This window comes from Hypomesus transpacificus, chromosome 7 (genome assembly GCF_021917145.1).
Source record: "Hypomesus transpacificus isolate Combined female chromosome 7, fHypTra1, whole genome shotgun sequence".
NCBI lineage: Eukaryota > Metazoa > Chordata > Actinopteri > Osmeriformes > Osmeridae > Hypomesus > Hypomesus transpacificus.
Window position 1 is genome coordinate 6,391,065 of NC_061066.1, and position 21,299 is coordinate 6,412,363.

Sequence of the window (21,299 nt, forward strand, 5' to 3'; positions counted from 1 at the left end):
GGACACACTTAACGATTTTTTTGATCTTATAAGATCTTCAAACTGTGAGAGACCACACACATGAAGACAAAAAATCCTAGACTTAACCGTTTCGCTCCTACAGTGTGTGGTGTGCCATGATTTAACAAAGACAGCACACCACACACAAACATATTTCCAACTAGTGTCCGAACTGTTAAAACAAGAAATCTTGCAAAATCTCTCGAGACTTAAGAATAAGCATGGCGGACGATATGCAGTAAGAAATTGTGATGTTAGTCTTTACAATGATTTTCACCAAAAATTCACGGAAAAAAAGAAAAGGGTTTGCTGTTGCCACAAATCAATCGGTCTTTGTCAGACACGTGGGTTTGTTGTGTGACGTCACCGTGCCGCCATTTTCCAGGTACAGCTAACGTGCAGTTGATGAGCACTGATGAGAATTTACTGAAGATAACAAGCAAATAAATCGCTAAACTGAAGAAGCACAATAAAACTGAGAAATGGCTGTACTGCGATAAACTTACCAAAAATGCTAGGGACCGTTACTTTGAGAAATTGTCATCCATTCAAGACTAGGGTTGCCAACTTTCTCAACCCCAAATGCGGGACACTTTCTCCCCCCCCCCCCCCCCCCCCCAATTTTTTTTGGCTGATTTCAGCGAAAAATAATTTTTGGAGCTTGAAACAAACATACGTTTTGGTAAAATTGGTCCAATTGGTAAAACGTTGTCTTGTGAAGGTAATTACGTTTACGTTTCTTAGCTTGGTTTTCCATCTTTATATTGTCTCAAATTAGCTTTCAATATGTCAGTGTCACTGTTGTGTGTAAGCGGCACCAAAGGCTGCATACGTTCATTTGGAATTTTCCAACGGAGCTTTAGCTAGCTGGCTAAGGTTGCGTTCTCTCCTCCTGTGTTCAATGACTCAATTCATCAAGCTGTAGCTAACGTTAGCTACGTCTATGTCAACAGAGCTCCTGGGCAACTCCTGGGTAGCACGAATCGGATAGATGCCAGCCACCCAGACTCGGCGCCCTCTGCTGTGCAACTAGCGTGTCCAATCGCAACGTTTGCGTGATTTTTGGTGCGTTTACAGTAGCATATTATTGGCCGGCGAGGCTGTGATTGGAAAACGGGACTGGAGCTGTCCCGGACGGGACAAATCAAAATCACCCATAGACATTTGTCCCAGACAAATCGGGACGGTTGGCAACCCTATTCAAGACATAGATCCATACAAGCTGACTGCGGTAAATTGGAGTGCGGATTTACATTCCGACCAAAGGACTTTAATGTCAGTACATGCACAAATATATAAATTGCACTGACATTAACTTAAGCATACATTTTCTGTTCAGATAGATCACTGATTTGCAGTTTGCACTATTGTAATCGTCAAAATATGACTTTTAATACCCCTGGAGTATTAAACATGTATATATATATATATATATATATGTTTCCATTTAGCTGTCTAAGTAAATCCCAAGAAAACATTTAACAACACATTTCGGAAAAATATTTTCATATGTTTTATTGTAAATGCAAGGCTGGTCAGGATGGTCAACACTGCCTTGCAGAGCGTGCAGTGTTGGTGCGAGTGATTTCTGTCTCCATCATGTCATATGTTGGTTGACCTACAATAACATTAAAAAAGGTTTAAGCTTCATTACGTGGGACCAGAAGGGTTACTATTAGTCAGAAATTATACTAAAGTAAGAGTACATATATGTTACAGCTCTGTAGCCTATAAGACGATTGCATGACATTTAAAGGTATAAACAGAAAATGTTTTGCCGATAATAAAAGACTTGAACTTGAACATAATCAACCATGCATTGTTTTTATTCATCTCCTGTGCCACATAATTCGTCCAAAACTACACGTGGATGTAACATTAGATATTTCAAATTTGTCAACATCACTTAAATATCTTACCTTGATGAAAATGTTGAGCGCAAACAAACATAGAACGCGATATGTTGGCAAAGGTGATGTTTTTGCGCTGGACCGCTGCAACCCATGTGATCCGCTACATGTTGCCCCATATTTTCTTCGAAGTGGGAAAGGAAAAAAAAATATCCCCGTTGTGAAGTGTATGACCTTTGCTGTCGTGAGATCTTCTATTGCAGCCGATCACGCAACAAGAACGTCTCATTTTGACACTTAAATTATATGAATCAATAGCAAACTCACTGAACAGCGCTGTATGCGTACATGAAAAATGGTACTCCCATAATGCCCTTCGGTTTTCGCAACTGTGACGTCACCTGACAAAGACCAATTGGCTGTGTTCGAAATGTCTTAAAATGCGTCCTTCCTTCCTTCCTTTTAAGACAGCGAGGTCTGTTCGAAATGTCTTAAATCTTCTCTTCCTGTCTAATAAGATACCTTGAAATACGTCACATAACGGTCATTTTTTAAGAGAGCATCTGAGCTGCCTTGCTGTCTTAATGGCAGCACGTATTACCAATAACTCTGTGCGCGGGGTTACCGTGAGCAACAAGTTAAACAGAATCCTTTGACCGCCATTGCTCTAAGTTTTTACAATTCATATTTCAGCTAAACGGTACTTGTAAATCAGCATCTGAATAGAAATGTATCGAGAAATGGGCAGTGTAGTTGCTGAAAATGTACTTATTTTATTGATAATACTCCTAATTTGTAAATTTGCTCAGACTTTTCGATAACGTACAGTACCTAGCATCGCAGTGCAGAGCAGACACTAGCTAGTTGCTGCGTTTTATCATAATCCTATCAAATGACTGAAATACAAACACAAATGTTATGAGCTATTGAGCCTATATCTAACACAAGTTTAAATACAGCTTAACTTGACTTAGTGTGACAATAAACTCAATGCAATTGACTGCCGTCTGACAAAGTGCGCTAGTGCGAGCACACAAGTACACGCAGCGCCATGACGTACATCCTGTCTTAATAGGCTGTTCGAAAACAACGGTTTTTAAGATACCTTACCCCGAAGAGAGCTGTCTCGTTAGACACCTGTCTAGTAAGACATCAAGGATTAAGACAGCTGTCTAAGTTTTCGAACACAGCCCAATTCCATTTAACTTTGTGCTGCGCCGTGACTCCGTTTGTTATGCTTCCGTCTTCTCTCAGCTTGCTTTATATTGTTTTGTTTCACGTGATAAACTCGACGCTTGTCCTCGGGATTCCCCCCACACATCAGGATTTCTGATTGCAAATATTCAACATGTTGAATATTTAGGATTTACGATCGAGGCACCTCCGACGTCCTTCCGAGCAGATTCGGTCACTCTTGACACACCTTACACCAAGGAAACATCTGATAAAATAATCTGTAGAACCATCAAGATAATCGGGACGTTACCTAGGATTGTCGGAAGGGGCGAAATTGGGCCGATTATCCTGTAGTGTGTCCCCAGCATAACGCGCTGAGGGCCAGGGACGGACTGGGGGGAAAAATGGCTCGGGAGTTATACTGTCTGACCGGCCCACTCAGTAAACGGCGTGCGGCCCACTCAAAACACGGCGCGTTGTCCACTCAATGTATCGCACATATCGACCAGTCATTGGCCTACTCGGAAAAATACCCATAGACTTAGCATCATTTTGAATGATTACAAAGAAATTACATCATCTATGTTTAATTTCTTACGTTAAACTTCCGAAGTCCGTAAGAGCACATTTCATAAGACACGTCAGAAAAATAGACACCATGAGTGTGAATACAGATCGCGAGGAGCAGTATAAAACGTAGTCAGTGATTCTAGACTTCAAAAGGTCTTATACCAATTTATACGTATGCAAGCTGTGACGTGAAATAATATGAGATGCCCTATGTCAGAGGGCTGGTTGGTACTGGAATTGGGCCGGTATTTTGGACCATCCAAACCCCACCGGGGATTCTCCCGGTATCCCCGATGGCCAATCCGCCCCTGCTGAGGCCAGAAAATAACTGAAATGTAGCTAGAATCTACACCTCAAACAAGTTAACCTTGACGCAAAACTATACGTCCAATCCGAAAAATAAGGATATTGTCCGAGACCCAAGTCTCTGCCGAAACCAGAGATGTCCTTTATATGTCTGTACAGTCAGAAATACGACTGTACTGGCAGTTTAAGTCTGTTGGATTCCACAGACAACTGTATACGACCAGCACAAAATTAGCTATCTATTGATACAAAAACAAAGCATGAAAAGCGAAAATTTTGGCAATGCAATTTTAGGGGTGCTCAGCCCCCAATCGGACATGAATACAGTACAGTGCCTTGCAAAAGTGCTAAACCCCCTTGCTAGTAAATCCCTAATTTCACTGGATAACTATTAATTCATTTATGTATTATTTTGCAAAATATTGAATAAATGAATGAAAAAACTAACTAAGTCCCCGTTCAAGTGTTGAACATCACATTAGCTGCACGGTCTGTAGAGATATTGGGACGAAGCTGCAATACAGTACATAACAGAAAGTGTTTCATTCTGCAGAAATTGTGTAAATATTTAATGTAACAAATACAGTTTTTCCTTAATTGTTATCATTTGTATAATATTACAGACTTTTGTGTATGGAAAAGTGAAACGTAAATGTAGGCTGGTGTAGTGCCTCAAAAAGTAATATCAGGCCCTGAATGATCACTAGATTAAAGATAACATTGACTTCCACTTGGTGCTATTCACTGACAGTAAAAATCAATTGTATGTGCACTGCTGTTCGTAGACGAGCTCCAGAGGTCGTTGCTGCGTGTCTAAATGATACCAGCTCACCAGGAGGACACTTCATCAACTCTCCATACATTCTCCTCGGTACAATGAACAATCCATTTATTTGCCGTTGATGGCCGGCTGCTGGCCATACATTAGTGGTTCTTGCCACCTCTTCTTCATCCCGGTCAGTCGCCATAGTTCTAGTACTAGACTACTCTCCTCCACGACTCCCCAACGTGACGTCATTGTTGAATTGCGCTAATATGCTAATGCTAACACAAAAAATGAAAAAAAAACTGGTCTTAAACACAATTTTGAGACACCATTTGGTGATTTCTTGAATAATATACATATTTTGAGTGCTTTATGTATCCATTAATCGACAGTGGTGGTTAACCTCCCATATGGCCTTTAATAAAGTAGTATGAACCTGCAGAGCCGGAGAGCTAGAGTTTCAGGACCGCAGTTCTAGGACCCTAGTTTTATCTGACAGCGCCACCTAGCGAATTGGATGACGAAATATACTATTGCGTACGTGTCACTAGATCACAACAAGATAGGCTATTTGAATGGTTTGAAAGAGGCAAGGAACAAGGAAAACTGGGGAATTTGATTATTCAGAAATTCAGAAAACAAAAATAAACAATAACAATTGCAGTATCACATCCATCCACCCCTCCAGCAAATACACATGCATCGCTCCATCCAACTCGTCATCATTCCCTCCACCCCATCAACCTCTCCTGAGAGCAACATTTTGAAGGATTTCTAGATTTTCGTGACCACCAAAAGACAAAAAAGAGTTCAACCAAAGCAGTATTCCCCACAAACAGCACTTTCTGTCTACAACTTGGTTGTTAACAGTTGTATGTTTGACAATCAGTGTAGTTTATAGGTAAAAGTAGCTAATGTGAATTAAGTGTGGTTATAAAAACCAGTCCGGTGTCGTGAAATGATTTTGACAGCAAAGTTGAAGATAGCTAGCTAACATTAACTTTATTGTCCAATTCAAGACACTAGAATTGTTTTATACATAACATACAAATTCAAATGAGCTACTTACTCTCTGATTGTCGTCCATCTTGTTATCAGACAAGCTAGCCTACATCACTTCCTCTTCTTCTTTTTATAATTTAATGTCATACTGACACTACTGCAGAAAAATATTGATTATCTTGTTCCGGTCCATGGTTATCCAATTCTCTAGGTGGCGCTGTCAGATAAAACGAGGGTCCTAGAACTGAAACTGCGATCCTGAAACTGCAGCTCTCCGGCTCTGCGGGTACATGCTACTTGTTTAATCCGCCACCAATAACTTCTGTTAAACTTGAGGGTGTCAAATGAATGACAAAATCACTCAGGAAATGCATGTCACGCTAACCCTATAGCTGCCATGCTGTTACGATGCCCCAACACTCGTTTCTTAATTTAGAGTTTTACATGGGACCATTTCTTCTTAATTTCGGCCATGGTCCGGTTCTCCGAACCTACAGCATTTACGGCCCTAAAATAATAATAATTTTAGGTACTTTTCAAGTTTTGGCCGTACGCCATCTTCTGGTATGAAAGCTACACAATCTTGTATACATGAGGCCCCTGGTGTTTAGTCCCACCTGGCCTTTTCATGGACTAAAGCTTTTTTGTTCTGTGTATACGTATGTTCCAGTTCATATGACAATTCAACTTGACCTTGAACCTGAGAATGTTCATCCAGTCAGTCATCCTTTGTTTACATACTGTAGTGTTGGAGCTACAATTAAATACAAGGAAGTAAATACTCTTATGTGTGATGTGCACAAAACAGTGATGGATTCTCAAGAGATATGGAACATTCTACGAGAAGAATCTGAGGCAAGGCTGGCGAGGATAGAAATGTCGCACAGCTGGCACACTGTGATTGAGGTTGGTCTTCACAAATAATGTCAATGTCTGTCTCTCTTTCTGATTCTTTCTCTGTCTGGCCAACAGTCATTCAACGAGAGGATGGAGTGTAGGAAACTAATGGAGCTGCAGGGAAGATCTCAAAGCCACCGGAGTCGAGTGGCCCTCATGTTCAAAGCCTCGGAAAGCAACCTCGACAGAACAACCCTGCTTATGGCCAACAACCCCCTGCCAGACCTCCACAGCCATCAAGAGGGGGACAGTCCCACCAAATACTTGGCTAATGACATCCTAGCACAGCCAAAGGTTAACCAAGTATAGCAGTTACCTCCCTCCCCTCCACACATACAATGTACCCTTGCCAATAAGACAGAGATCCCTTAAATGCTTCCTGTTTATTGGGAGTCTTCATTATTTTATGATTATAGTTTGGTCCCCTCCCAACTGTTTTTTTAGAGGCTGGCTTCCATTGGAGGCCCCTTGAAGGGTTTGCCTCCACTGATGAAACCTTCCAAAGTTCCATCCCAGAAACAGAAAAAGTTGAGCATACCGCACAGGTCTGTACTGGGAAATACTACATTTTAAGATGATGTAGGGTGACAAATAAAGCATATTAATTGATGAGTAAAATTGGCAGACCATGGACAACGAGGTAACATTTTTCCCACTCTACCCTTCTCTTTCCAAATTGCAATTAAACACAGGGCTCTATCAGAAGTACCGACCAGTGTCTGTGTTCAGATCTCTGAGAACTGGTCAATGGTTTCAGACAAGGACATAAAAGAAGAAGGTATTACCAGTGATACTGATATTAATGAATTCTGGAATCCCATTTAAGTGTGATTGTTAGCTTTCCTGCACGTGTGTATGTGCCCAGAACTGACCCAAGACTGGGAGTTCAAAGATGAGAGCTGTGCACTCTGGGAGCCCCTAACCCTTTCTACCCTGCTGGAGACTTCAACCACCCTGACAGCACCTGGTCATGGAGCATTTCGGTATGGACAGAGTGCCTACTGGAAAGAGAAAAGCAGCTCTTAACTCCCACTGGTTTATATAATTGTACAGGAAAATACACCAATAAACATTTACTAAGCAGGAAATTGTCTTTTGTTTGTGTTATTTTGTGATTATATGTAAGACACTCACATATGGATGGTCTCATCTGTTGCATTTATGCTTCTTAATGCATAAGCAGTCCCCACAACATCATGTAAAAGTATGTTTATTTCTTTTTACAGTAACTGAAAAGTTCCTCTTTTAATAGGGGGTATAACTGCAACACAGGTTATTCTGTGTGGATTATACTGCGGGTTGCAGTGTTTTGAGCTCCTTTTGAATTGATGGTGTCTATGATGTCCTCCCATATTTGTTGTTTGACTATTTGTTTCAAAGTTGTTACATTTACATTTATTCATTTAGCAGACGCTTTTATCCAAAGCGACTTCCAAGAGAGAGCTTTACAAAGTGCATAGGTCACTGATAATAACAACAAGATAGCCCCAAAGCATTGCAGGTAGCCAAAAACAGAAGTACACATTGTGAACAACCAAAAATAAGTGCTAAAGGGAAGAAACCATAAGAGCATGTAATTAAGCAGATTACAATACACAACATGAATCTCTAAGTGCAAGTGTACCTGTAGAAAAGCAATAAAAATAGGAATAAATATAATACAACAGTTTAAATCAGCTACCACTAACCAACAAGAGCAACAGTCTAAGCAAGAGTCATTGTGATCCTTGAGGAAACTAGCGTTGGGTTCAACAAACCATTCCTAAGTACCGTTGTACTCCCGGAACAAGTGCGTCTTGAGCCTTCCCTTGAAGGTGGAGAGACAGTCTGTGTCTCTGATGGAGGTGGGGAGGTGATTCCACCACTGGGGGGCCAGGCAGGAGAAGAGCTTGTGTTGGGACCGGGCGGTCTTGAGCGGTGGGACCACCAGGCGGTTGTCTGAAGAGGACCGTAGGTGGCGGGTGGGGGTGTATGGCTGCAGGAGAGACTTGATGTAGTCGGGTGCAGTCCCGTTCACTGCTCGGAAGGTCAGTACCAGGGTCTTGAATCTGATGCGGGCCGTTATGGGTAGCCAGTGGAGGGAGATGAGGAGCGGGGTAACGTGGGAACGTCTGGGTAGATTGTAAACCAGGCGGGCCGCTGCGTTCTGAATCCTCTGAAGAGGGCGGGTTGCGCATGCTGGGAGACCGGCGAGCAGCGAGTTGCAGTAGTCCAACTTGGAGAGGACCATTGCTTGGACAAGCAGCTGGGTGGAGTGCTCAGACAGGTATCACCTGATCTTCCGGATGTTGTAGAGGGTGAATCTACACGACCGGGAGACCGCAGCAATGTGGGCCGTGAAGGAGAGCTCGTCATCCATGGTAACCCCAAGGTTCCTGGCAGAGGATGAGGGGGTCACCGTAGCAGATCCCAGGGTGATTGAGAGGTCGTGGGAGATGAAGGTTTTGGACGGGATGATGAGAAGTTCAGTTTTGGCAAGGTTCAGCTGGAGGTGGTGCTCGGTCATCCAGGCGGAGATGTCTGCGAGGCAGGCCTCAATCCTAGCTGAGATCCCCGGATCGGTCGGGGGGAACGACAGGTACAGCTGCGTGTCGTCAGCGTAGCAGTGGTAGGAGAAGCCATGGGAGGTGATGATTGGTCCAAGTGAGGTGGTGTACAGAGAGAAGAGGAGGGGTCCAAGGACGGAGCCCTGTGGGACACCAGTGGAGAGCTGGCCAGGGTCTGACACTTTGCCTCCCCAGGAGACCTGGTATGATCTTCCCGACAGGTAGGATGAGATCCACTGGAGTACAGTGCCAGTGATCCCCATCTCAGAGAGTCTGGAGAGCAGGATCTGGTGGTTAACCGTATCAAACGCCGCAGAAAGGTCCAGCAGAATGATGACGGATGACCTCGAAGCCGCTCTGGCAGACTGGAGGGCAGTGGTGACTGAAAGGAGGGCAGTCTCTGTGGAGTGGCCGGTCTTGAAGCCCGATTGGTTGGGGTCAAGCAGGTTGTTCTGAGAAAGAAAGTTAACAGTTGGTTAGATACAGCACATTCAATTGTTTTAGAGAAGAAGGGTAACAGTGATACCGGTCTGTAGTTCTGGAGGACGGCAGGGTTAAGGGAGGGTTTTTTGAGTAGAGGGGTAACTCTGGCCTGAAGGCAGAGGGGAAGGTGCCAGAGGTAAGAGAGGAGTTTAGAACATGGAGCAGAAAAGTTATGATAGAGGGGGAGATGGTTTGAAAGAGAGGGGAGGGGACAGGATCAAGGGGACAGGAGGTGGGGCGATGAGAGAGAATGAGGTCAGAGAGCTCTGCCTCGGACAGGGGAGAGAAAGAGTTTAGACATTTAGTTGGGTCAGTCATGGAGGGTGAGAGGGTAGGAAAGGTGGGTTTAGGGAACCGACTGCTAATGTCGGCGACTATTTTCTCAAAGAAGGAGGAGAAGTCGTCTGCTGTCAGGGTGGAGGGAGAGGGTGGGGGAGGTGGGTTAAGAAGGGTGGAGAAGTTAGAGAAAAAGTTTGTTTCCATACATTTGGATTCTAATGGTCCTTTTTTGTTTATATTTTGAAAACAGGATGATGATTTCTTCATGTGAGATTCTTCTTTCTTGGCCTACGGTCATATTGCGAATGGAATCCCGATTCAAACAGTACCACCTGCTAGCTGAAAATGTGCCCCCAAAAACATAAATACCGTAAGATTGACATTTATTTAGGGGGAAATGGCTTATTCAAAAGAAGTTTGCTGGAAGCGATCATTGTCATTATATATTTCAAATATTTTTCCATATAATGAGCTGTTTGAGCTTGGACCAAATGTGACTATGATTGCCATAGGAGAAACGTCTTATTTTATTATTTAGTAACTGCAAAGTCTAGATTTTGGAATGGCTCAATTGGAAGAGAGGTTGTGCTGGTAAATAGAGGGTTCCAGGTTCAACTCCAGACATAGGCATTTTTTTTGTTTGTTAACAAAACAGTTTCTAGTTTTCTGGGTAATCCCGGTGTAACTATCTATTATGTCAATTTTACAATATTTTGCCATTTTGAAGGAGGAATCCACCATTGCTGCTTGCAGCTATATTTTTTACATATAGTTAAAATATATTCTAACATATATTAAACATACATGTGACACTATATCTTTACATATATTACCAATACATTTTCCCATATAAATCGGAATACATTATGGAGGTATTTATAGATATAAAATTGCTCATAATTTGGGATATATAAACACATATATTATATATTAATGTTTAATATGTTGCAATGTATTGTACAATATAAATATTAAATCCCATATATTGACATATATTGCTTAATATATCACATGATATTTTCCAATATACTGCAATATATTTTCCTTCCGTAAGGGAATCTTAACCTAAATATGTGGTCTACCTTTACTAAAGGTACAAAGTCTCACTAATGCTAAAGGGCTAAAGTATGTACAATTTAGAATAAAAATAAAGAATATGAAATATAAAATGGCCATAATATACAATATAAAAATACAAATAGTATAAAAAATACAAAGTGCAAGAAATACAAATAGTGAACATAGTGCAAACAAATAATGAACATATATACACATCTTTCAAAAGATTAAGTAGTTGGTATAGAATACAAGTGTGCTACACAGTCTTATGTCTGTATCTTCTTCCCCCATCTCTGTCTGCAGCTCCCTTCATGTATTTGGATGCAATTTCCTGGAGACTCCCTTCTGTTGCATCTCTGGTTCCTAGGTTCTTTATAATTGCTCCTGAAATCATGGAAGATCGTTTAATACAGTGTTACTCAAACAGGTTTGGCCAGCCCTTCAATGCCCCCCCACTTTCCCACATGGAATGCATTACCCCCATTATTTTAGCTATAATTATTAGAGACAAAATGCTCCCTTGTGGAATTCAAATTCCTTCTGGAGTCAAGGCTATTTTCTACAATGGCAACATACTTTGTTTTGTATTCTACAATAATGTATTTTGCTAAACTGTTGAAGATAAGATAATAAATATACAAATAATAATGTCTGTTGTCAAGCTTACTATGGACAATATTCTTTTAAAATGAGACCCTTGAAAGCAATCTTCTGGCCCAAACCAGTCCAGTTGCAGAGCTTTGTTAGGTTTTTGCTAAACATGTAGAAGAACATCCTCTTCTCAGAGTCTTTGGTGGACTTTCCCCCTTTAGCAGCCAAAATCCTGACCTTTAAAATAATTTTCACATATTAATATAGTTTATTATAGAGAATTAAAATGTTTTCACAAATAGTCATTTTACTGTTACTTTTGTTGTACATAATGTATAAAATGATGTACAATACTCATAGAGTCTGCACTTTAATTACACAGTAATATCATACAGAGTGCAGAGAAAAGCAATTATACATGAGAGGGGGTGGCAACAGTTTAATCATCACAGATGGACTGACCTTAGGCTTTTGGTAAATGCAATACCTATGAAAGTTGTTCACCATGCCCAATCATGGACAAATGCTTTAGTTTACTGTACATAGTTAGCACAATAACATTTATTTTGGTGCTTACCAGTTTCTCTTGAAGTTCAACATCTTGAGCAAGCCTTTGTTCAAGGTCTTCCAGCATTAGCTGATCAATTCAGAGGAAGTAGAACGTCCTCTGGCAGACCCATGTCCAAATGTGTCCCATTGGTCAGCTGCAGTAAAAGGTTACGTTTCAGCGTTGTCTGGCAGCGCAACTCAATCACTTCCTCTGCCATTTCCCTCTGATGCTGAAGAATCAGCCGTTGGAAATCTAAAAACATAAGGTTGTGTCAAAGCTGTCAAAAAAAGGAAACGCAATAGAAACCCATTCGTTATAAGTATATTTAAGTCTACAACAGTTATTTCCAACCAAGTAATTGGATTGTTATGTATCTCAAGCTGTTAACTAATTGGAATCAAACATGCCGCCAAAGAGACTGTCAACAGCATTATTTCACTGGATACACAAATAATAAAAGTTAAACAATGTAGCTGGCCTGTGATAACATGGGAATCTCGCTTAATTTTGAACAAAGGTCCATAAGTGACAGTGGCGGTCCTAGTACATTTGTCGGCCCCGGGCGATTTCTTCACTTACCCAACCCCCTCGGAACAAATAAATCTTGTGCCACCCCAACAGAGTACACGGAACGAGTGGCACAATCGCAATATATTTTTTTGCCAGCAGAGGGTGGAAAATACCGCAATTTATGTTCAAGAAATAATAATAATTCCATAAAAGGATCATGGCCCAGAAAAAACATCTTACACATACTTTTATTAGTGGTAAAGCTGGGGGGCTTCGGCACTGGGGGGAAGGGCTGTTCAGCAGCGTCGGACTCCTCAGTCAGTCTGGTCATACTTCGCCTGGGAAAGACAGCAAGCATGAATTGCAACAACAGTTAAAAACTGTAAATCTTACTTTCGTTTCCTTTGTGTGGTTTCTGGTTCTGTTTCAAGACCTGAACCTTTTTAAGCTTGAACCAGGCACTCATGTGCTTTGTCATACAAATCTGAAAATAAACAATTCTGTACACATTCTGTGTACAAACTGACATTTGAAAATATTCGGTTAATGGACGCACCCTTGATCTTCAATATCTCCATTGAGAACACCTCCCATGTATTAATGTCTGGAACTTCATGCAAGATCACTGCCTTCCGCAATCTCTCCTGGGTTTTATATGGAGGCCAATAACATCTGTTCTTTGTGCACCAACTCTGAGACAACAGCTTAACAGTTTTCTTCATTTGGAAAGTTAAGCACTGCAAACATAGTACTGCAAAACAGAAAGCACATCAATGTTAGATTTCTTACATTCCTTACCATATTTACAATATTGACCATTTTAAACATGTCAAGCTACCTTAACCTCTTCTGAAACCTGTTAAATGTGCCTAAAAACGCAGAAACAGCATACCCAAAGTAAATTGACTGCAGTTCTTGAACCATTTGGAGTAGATGCATGTAAATTGACTTTTTTGAAAGCTGACACTGAAGTTATGTTCCTTGTTGTCAGGACCCCTGTCAGTCCTACTGGTGTTGAGAAATAGAAGCTTGAACACAAGGAAAGTGAAAGTTTCTATATCTGCCTTGATTTTGTTTTGAAAACACAGGCCTGAAGAGGCCTAGAGGTGGTAGGTATTAGCTGGAAGACAGAATTGGACCACTGGTTGAAGCCTTACCCAATTCAGATCAAAAGTCAAACATAATACCACAATATATTCATATTTGACACGTTTTTATAAGAGTAAATCCAGGCGTTTTCTAAAAGGGCCTTTTGGAGACTCCAAAATGACCCTTCTTACCAAGGTGAAATTCTTAGAATAAAAAGGTATAATTGTTATCTCTAATGAAAGGTGGTACTTAGAACTATCACATATAACAGCCCTCATTAGTATTACTGAAACACAAAAACTGAAGCATGAACACATTGGAGTGCTTTATCTGATTCCCAGGATTGGCATACAAAGAAGACTGACATTTTGCGCAATCGACTTTTATTTTGAAGGCTCCACAAAACCTGGCATATGGGGTATCGCCATTTACAGCTAGCGCTAAGCTACAAGGATAACTAGCTCATTTCAGAGCCAGTCGAAGCCAGTTAGAAAAAAATTGTGTAGAGGGGGCGGGGGGGTGGGGGCAGGACGTACAGACCTGGTTGGCTTTAGAGGGCTGTCACCGTGGCATGGAAGCTCCTATTGGTCAAATCGATATGTCAATCGAAACCTCTGAGTGTAGCGGCCATTTTAATACTATTCCCCCTTTGAACTCGTCCCAGATCTCTTCCTATAAGCGATACTAACTTAGAGACTGAAAAATAATAATTTAACGAAGGAAGAATGAAGCAACAAGATCGTGGCTATGTGTGGATATAATTCATTGTTTGGACAACTACTCGACATGGTTTGATACTTTGGACCCTTGGGAATGTAAGCAGATGAGGTTTTGATGAGTTATGTGCATACCTGGAACATTCCTAAGTAATCGTAGGTAAGTAAAACTTTTTTTCTCTGGCATTGTTGAAGGAACGGTCACCGGACAAAGACGTTGACGTTACTTTCTGTTGCGAGTTGAGCTTGAATTGGTTTATTTCAATGGAAGCACAAGAATCGTTAGCCTGGCTCTGCCCTCCTACGTACTTCCGCTCAATGTGGATTTTGCTTCTGTACTAGGTCTGGGAGCTCGGTTCTGAAGTCGGTTTCCAGAAAAAAAAAATGTGTAGGTCCAATCAGCGAACAGAGGGAGTGGCTGAGAACGATGACGTTAATGTTGTGCACTTGTTTGAGTAGTTCAGTAATGGCGGCGGAGAAAGATGCGAGCGAAACTATTCTGCGGTTGTGGCACCGCTGCCGAATATAGGTTAAAGCCGGAGCAAGAACATTCCTTGCTGAGTTTTGTTGGTGGCCATGATGTTGTGGCCCTCTTCCCCGCAGGGTTCGGGAAAAGTTTGATTTTCCAGCTACGGCAGCTAGCTCTGTTACAGTAGTGGTGAAGGAGTTGGCTAAGGCGAACGCTTGCGATTGGTTATGGCAAATCAGAGTGGCTCTGGGCGGATCCAATAGTTTTAAACTTCAACAGAGGACCCGCCTTCAAGGAAGTTAACGTTTGTCAATCGAGAGATCCCAGACCCTCTGTACAAATGAAATGTACGAGGGTCTGGTTAGGACCAGGCTAAAGAATCGTAGCTTTCCAACGAGGTATCATATGTGTAGCAGTCTAAAAAAAAAATGTTTTCATTTGAGTGCGTTCTCACTGAGGGAGGGTGGCGCAGCATTTCTGCGCCACCCATTTCAGCGAGCCGGCGAGCCAAGGTTTCAGAAGAGGTTAATAAAACTGTCATCCCTTGAGTAAAAATCAATCCAGGCTATTACATGTGGAGTAAAGGCATCCCAGCAAAGCCCTCTTTGCATGGGAGTAGAACACATTTTCTTAACACATTTGTTTATTTTGTACAAAGAAGCTTGTAAAAGAGAAAATGTCTGTTTGGCTCCTGACTTTCTCTCCACCTTCAAGAAAAGGCTCAAAACGCACTTGTTCCGGGAGTACACCGGTACTTAAGAATGGTTTGCTGGACCCAATGTTAGTTTCCTCAAGGATCACAATGACTCTTGCTTAGAGACTTGTTGCTCTTGTTGGTTAGTGGTAACTGATTTAAATTGTTGTACTCGCTGTGAAATATTTTTTACTGTTGCTTGCTTTTCTACTTGACTACTTCGTTGTTATAATCAGTGACCTATGCTCTTTTGTAAAGCTCTCTCTTGGAAGTCGCTTTGGATAAAAGCGTCTGCTAAATGCATAAATGTAAGTGGTAATACTAATCAGTCAACAGCTTTGCATCTGGTTTTAGTAATATAGCATATAAAAGTAAAAAGGTGATTAAGAGGTTCATTTTCAATGATATAATCTATACCCTTTTCTCCATCTTCATAATTACATGTAATGTTTTTTCCACAACATTTCCCCCTGTGGGACTGACAAAGTCCCAACACAATCCATACTGGAAACACTACTGTAAATATTCAATAGAAACAGAACTGGAAGAACATAAGTGCTGATAGAATACAAACCTTTCAAAAACACCTTAGGCTACTAAATCATACACTTCCCAAGTATGCATTGTAACAGTAGAACCATCACAAATACAGAACAGGGTATTGTTAATTTCCATCTTATATCTAAATGTCATCATGTGCAAAACTCAACCGTGGTGGCCTGGTAGACTTTCCTATTTTCCAATACTTGATTAAGCTTATCTGCATATTGCAAAGCATAGCGGGGTGTTAAGTGAAAGGGTTTGGGGTGACGATCCATCCACCATCCACATTGAGTAGCTCAGCACTGAGGTTCTAATACTTTGGTCCGTTTCATTAGCATAAGTGTTTGTTACGTTTCATCATGACAGCTAATATCTCTCACACAAGGGGCCCTATCTTGCACCCAGCGCAAATGACTTAGTCAACGACGCAAGTGTCATTCCTAGTTTGCACTCGACGCAAAGCCGACTTTTCCCTCCACAGACGCACGTCGAAATGACCTTGCGCTCCCGTGGGCGGTTCAGCGAAAAAGGAGGCGTGTTCTGGCGCAAACGTTCCCTGGTGCTATCTTGCAGTTTCCGAAAAACAATTCCGCTACTGACCAGGAAAAAAGTGGTCTAAAGTCAATGGCGCATTATTGAGATGCTATTATAAGGGCGCAAGCTTGGTCCGTGCCCACTGCTGGCAAGGCCAGGGTCTTCTATCTGCGAAGCTACGTTACATTGTTTTGATTTATGGCGTGTTACATTTCTTCAATGATTATAAAAAGATTTTCATAAGAAATTTCTATGTATGTGAACTTGATTTGTAACAACTGTGGCAATTTCCTCCCATGACTGTTTAACCGAAGCTAATTTGGTTAGTTTTCTTCTCCCATAACCATCAGAATCAGAATTCGGTTTATTCGCCATGTAGCCTATGTTACAAAAATACGCAATTTACTGTGGCGGGAAGGTGCAAACAATCAACATATACGGGTATAAATTAAGTACAAAAGTACATTAGTTAAACTAATTCTAAGAACTAAACAATTAAAAAATATAACATTTTTATTTTTTATATATGTAAAAATAAGAATAAGAATTTGAATGAGCAGCATGAGTGGGTAACTAAGTGCAATGAGAAAACTGCTCTGCCTTTCACATACAATGTCACTTCTCTATCTTTCGGCCCTGACGAGAATGTCGGTCTCCTCGGCTGTGAACCGCTGGCGTGAGCCTGGCAAACCCGGTTATGATAGCAATTCGCAATGGAACAAGCGCTGCTCTAAAGGGAATGTGAGATGATGCTCTGATCATCACACCCATTAGTAATGTAGCTACTTCAGACCAACCCTTTTTAGATTTGCGACAGGCGCAAAGTCCTTTATCCCGCTGGCAAAATAACAACCAAGCTGAAGTCATGCCCACAAAGTTACTTGCTCTTTGCGTTTTGATACTTATGTTTCAGATCGTCAAAATAGGGGGGAAGGTCTATTGGTCCTATGATGGGTTTGTGAACAACAGGGTCTTGTATTGTTACTGTACCCTGCAGAAGTAAGTTGCAGTTAACAATAACACATTTACACATCCCACACAACCTTGCATCCTTGTGCTGAGGGCCTAAACTTTAAGGGCATCTCTGAACAGAAGACAAAACAAACAATACAAACAATGACATTAATACAAAAATTGCTGCAATGACAGCAAAACAAAACAGTACTATATGGTGTCAACAAAACAAAACAGTGGAACAAGAACAAGGAGATTACATATATTTGAATTTGAATGAATTGAGACGGTGGGGCAGCGCTCCATGCAATATATAATAACAGTGCATGACTGTGAAACAGTGTGACTAATACCGGAAGATGAAGATGAAAGTCTGATGATGTCCAGGGAAATGAGGGATGAGATTCTGGGGAAGGGGCTGGTTCTCCAAGGAGGGGTGTCAAATAGTGGGCAGTAAATGCATTGGGGAACCGAATTGTCCAGGGTGGGACAGACCAAGTGGTCGGATTACATCCTCCACAGCCAAGGCTTCTCTTTAGGAATACAATCACTTGTACTCATAATAAGCTTGGTCTGGTGGAACCATTGGGTGCACGGGTTGATATTCACCCCACCTCCACCCTAGACGTGCGCATCCTTTCAATGCAGTATTGAAACGTTGTGACATCTTTTTTGGACACCCGTCTCTAGAGTAGTGGTTCCCAAACTTTTCTGGCTCACGTCACCCCTAAACATATCTCTCTCCATCTACGACACCCTTATTTTTTTCTTTTTACTCTCAACCTCCTTTGTGTCATATTTGTACTTTATGCCATTTGATTTGACCTTGTGATATCTTGAATAGGCTATAACTGCTTTTATTATAGGCATTACATTGACAAAGTGAGGTTTTTCTAATTTTTTTTATATTCAAATGAAACACTCTTTAATTCAACTCATTTAATAGAACTCTTGAATAAATAGAGAACAGAATATGAACAGACAACGTCTGTCTTTGTCACAACTATATCACTGTCACCCTGAATATCTCATCTCCAGTAACTTGTTCAATGTAACTTGTTCAACTACATGCTCTTATGGTTCTTCCCTTTGGGACTTTTCACAATGTATGCTTCATGTTTTGGCTACCCACAATGTTTGGGACTTTCTCGTTTTGATCAGTGACCTATGCACTTTTGTAAAACTCGTCTGAATGCATAAATGTAATGTAACGGTAGCATGGTTGTCCAGTTCTTTGCAAACTAAAAAGTTATCTGTAAATTTGTCCATTGTCCTCATCCACGTATCTCACGTTGGCAATCAGCTGGCAAAGGCCACTAGCATCAGTGGAGTCTATTTGAAGCGCAAATTTCCACCTTAGCCGTAGTTTTTCATTCAGTATACAGATTGCATGTCCTCCGACATATCATCAATGCAATGTTTGATCGTGTTATCAGAGAGGGGGATTTTTTCTTTTGCAGTATCTGGCCGTAGCATTACCTCATACATTTTTTGCAGGCTGGTAATATGAGCGACATTTGCTAAAGTGTGTGGCTTTTAAGATTTAGCAAACAACTCGTCAACTAAAAAAACAAGCCTTTTGTGCCTTCACATACACGCACAGTAGAAAGCATGTGTTCGCTCTGTGTGGTATTCTGTGTTTTAAGTCTTAAAAAACTTTCAACGTCTTTGTTCTGGTGTGCCGGGTGCTTGGTCTCCAGGTGCCTTGCCAATTTGCTAGGCACCATGGCTGCATTAGCCAACATCTCCCTGCAGACCAGGCATACTGGTGCGGGGCACGTTAGCTACTGGAGAGTCGTTATGCCTCTTTTTTCTCTTTGCTGATTTCGATTCCGATGTCTGTTCCTTCGGAGGTGGATGCATTCTCTTTAAAAACGTAAACGTTTTTTTTTTAATACAATATCAATAAAATGAATTAAAAAATTATTTTTATTTTTTTTCATTAAATGATCAAGCCTTGCGCCATTCCGCGGCACCCCTGAGCATACGACCCACTTTGAAAACCCCTGCTTTAGAGGCTCTTTAACTTAGCCAGTGACACGTCTCCAATCCGCCGTGTGTTCTCAGCGGTTCAGGGTCTGGTGAGCAGCTTGTCGTATCTTCGTCCGTTTCTACATCTGGGATTCTCCTCCCATTGGATCCTCTGGTTCAACTTCCATGGTCTGGACTCCTGGAAGTGGTGGTTGGTCATTGGACCGTAGTTTGGTGGTTCCTGGGTCATCGATCCGCTGGATTCGGTGAGATGGTCCTGGTGAACTGAATGATGGTGGCCACCCCGGGCTTGGACCAGTAGGGCTGGTGGAGATGGGTCTGGGTTGTTGGTCATTCAGCCGTAGACCCAATCTCCAGGTGCAACCGTCTGCAGGTTCTCTGGAATTTCTGGTTCCTTTTCATTCGTGGCACCTTTTGCCTGTTGAAACACTACTTCCCTCACCAATTCCATTGAGGGGAGGACCCTCAAGGGGTCTTCTTAAATAAGGAACTGGAAAAAGTCTTCCAGTAGCATCTCATGCAGTGTTAGAAATGTCAGGTGGTTAGTGCTCAGGTGGTTAGTACTCAGGTTGTTGGTACTCGGGCGGTTGGTATTCAGGTGGTTAGTACTCGGGCGGTTGGTTTTCAGGCGGTTAGTACTCGGGCGGTTGGTATTCGGGCGGTTGGTTCTCGGGTGCATTACTATTAGTGCCGGCGGTAAGGTTTGTAGGCTTACCCAGTTTACCTTATCATCAGCCATGATCTTTGTTACCTTGATTATCAAGGTACCGTTGGCTCCCTCGACTGTCCCTTGTGACTGTGGATGATAAACACAGCCAGACCTTTGTCTGATTGTTAACAGTTTGAATGCCAATTTAAATGTTTAGCCCACATAATGTGGTTATTGGACAGTGCACATTAATCACAATTAAGTAAAAGTGCCGGTTTTAGCCAGTCGGCTAATTTTCAATCCGCAGTCCCTGGGCAAGTTATTAAAAACAGTTACAATACCAACAATCATTGAACAATGAACACACGCAGGGCAACCTAGGACAAGCAAGACATAGCATACAGTCGCCTCTCATGGCAGATCTTGTGGTTCGGCAGTTTTTAGTTTTTTTGTTTAACAAAAGGCAGGAGGTAGTTGGCACTGCCTCTCTACCCTATCTACTGAAGCGACAGATCACTTAGTACCAAGATGTATCTCAGTCTTCCTATAGGCTTGTTGCATCTTGTCTACACAGTCTATAGCAGTGATTCTCAATTGGGGGTACTGTAAGGGGTACGTAAGATTTATAGAAACAAGTTTATTTTTAAAATAGATACAAAATCTTCCATGATGACCAAAATTATACTTCAATGTTTAACAAGAAGACTAGCTAGCTAACCAGCCATGCTATTGTCCCCAAATCAAGTTTTTACGAACAAAGGAATTGGCATGTTGTGCAGCAGCCTGTCTGAAGTAGATTGACTAGCGCAGTGAATAGTGAATGGGATGTGAAATAAGTGGTTACGTGACACTGACACTGTAAATTCATAAAAAGTTAAAATACATTTTGAAGTCACTCATTGTTGTAATTACATGTTAGCTTGTTAGTCTTTCAAAATTGTAAATGGAGGCTTTGTGGCTGTTGTTATGGTTACTTATGGCTTTTCCTTTGGCTCTCGACGAAGGCGGTCGCATTTTCTCCCTCTCCTCCCCTGACCTTCCCTGCTTGGCTTCTATCGTATTGTATAGTCCTGT

The 21,299-nt window shown here is 41.6% G+C and overlaps 1 protein-coding gene across 3 annotated transcripts in view; it reads left to right on the top strand.

Moving 5' to 3' along the window:
* LOC124469328 overlaps positions 1-7,650 on the top strand; it is a 39,635-nt gene extending 31,985 nt beyond the window's left edge. Inside the window, exons 6-9 of one of the 3 annotated variants that reach the window (XM_047022542.1) lie at positions 6,479-6,576; positions 6,643-6,861; positions 7,012-7,112; positions 7,260-7,650. In XM_047022542.1, coding sequence (XP_046878498.1) covers positions 6,479-6,576; positions 6,643-6,861; positions 7,012-7,112; positions 7,260-7,392 — 551 coding nt within the window. In that variant the 3' untranslated portion in view covers positions 7,393-7,650. Of the gene's footprint in view, positions 1-6,017; positions 6,577-6,642; positions 6,862-7,011; positions 7,113-7,259 lie in introns of those variants that run through there. The other 2 variants (XM_047022541.1, XM_047022543.1) reach the window with 2 other exon arrangements.
* Positions 7,651-21,299: the final 13,649 nt, after the last annotated feature.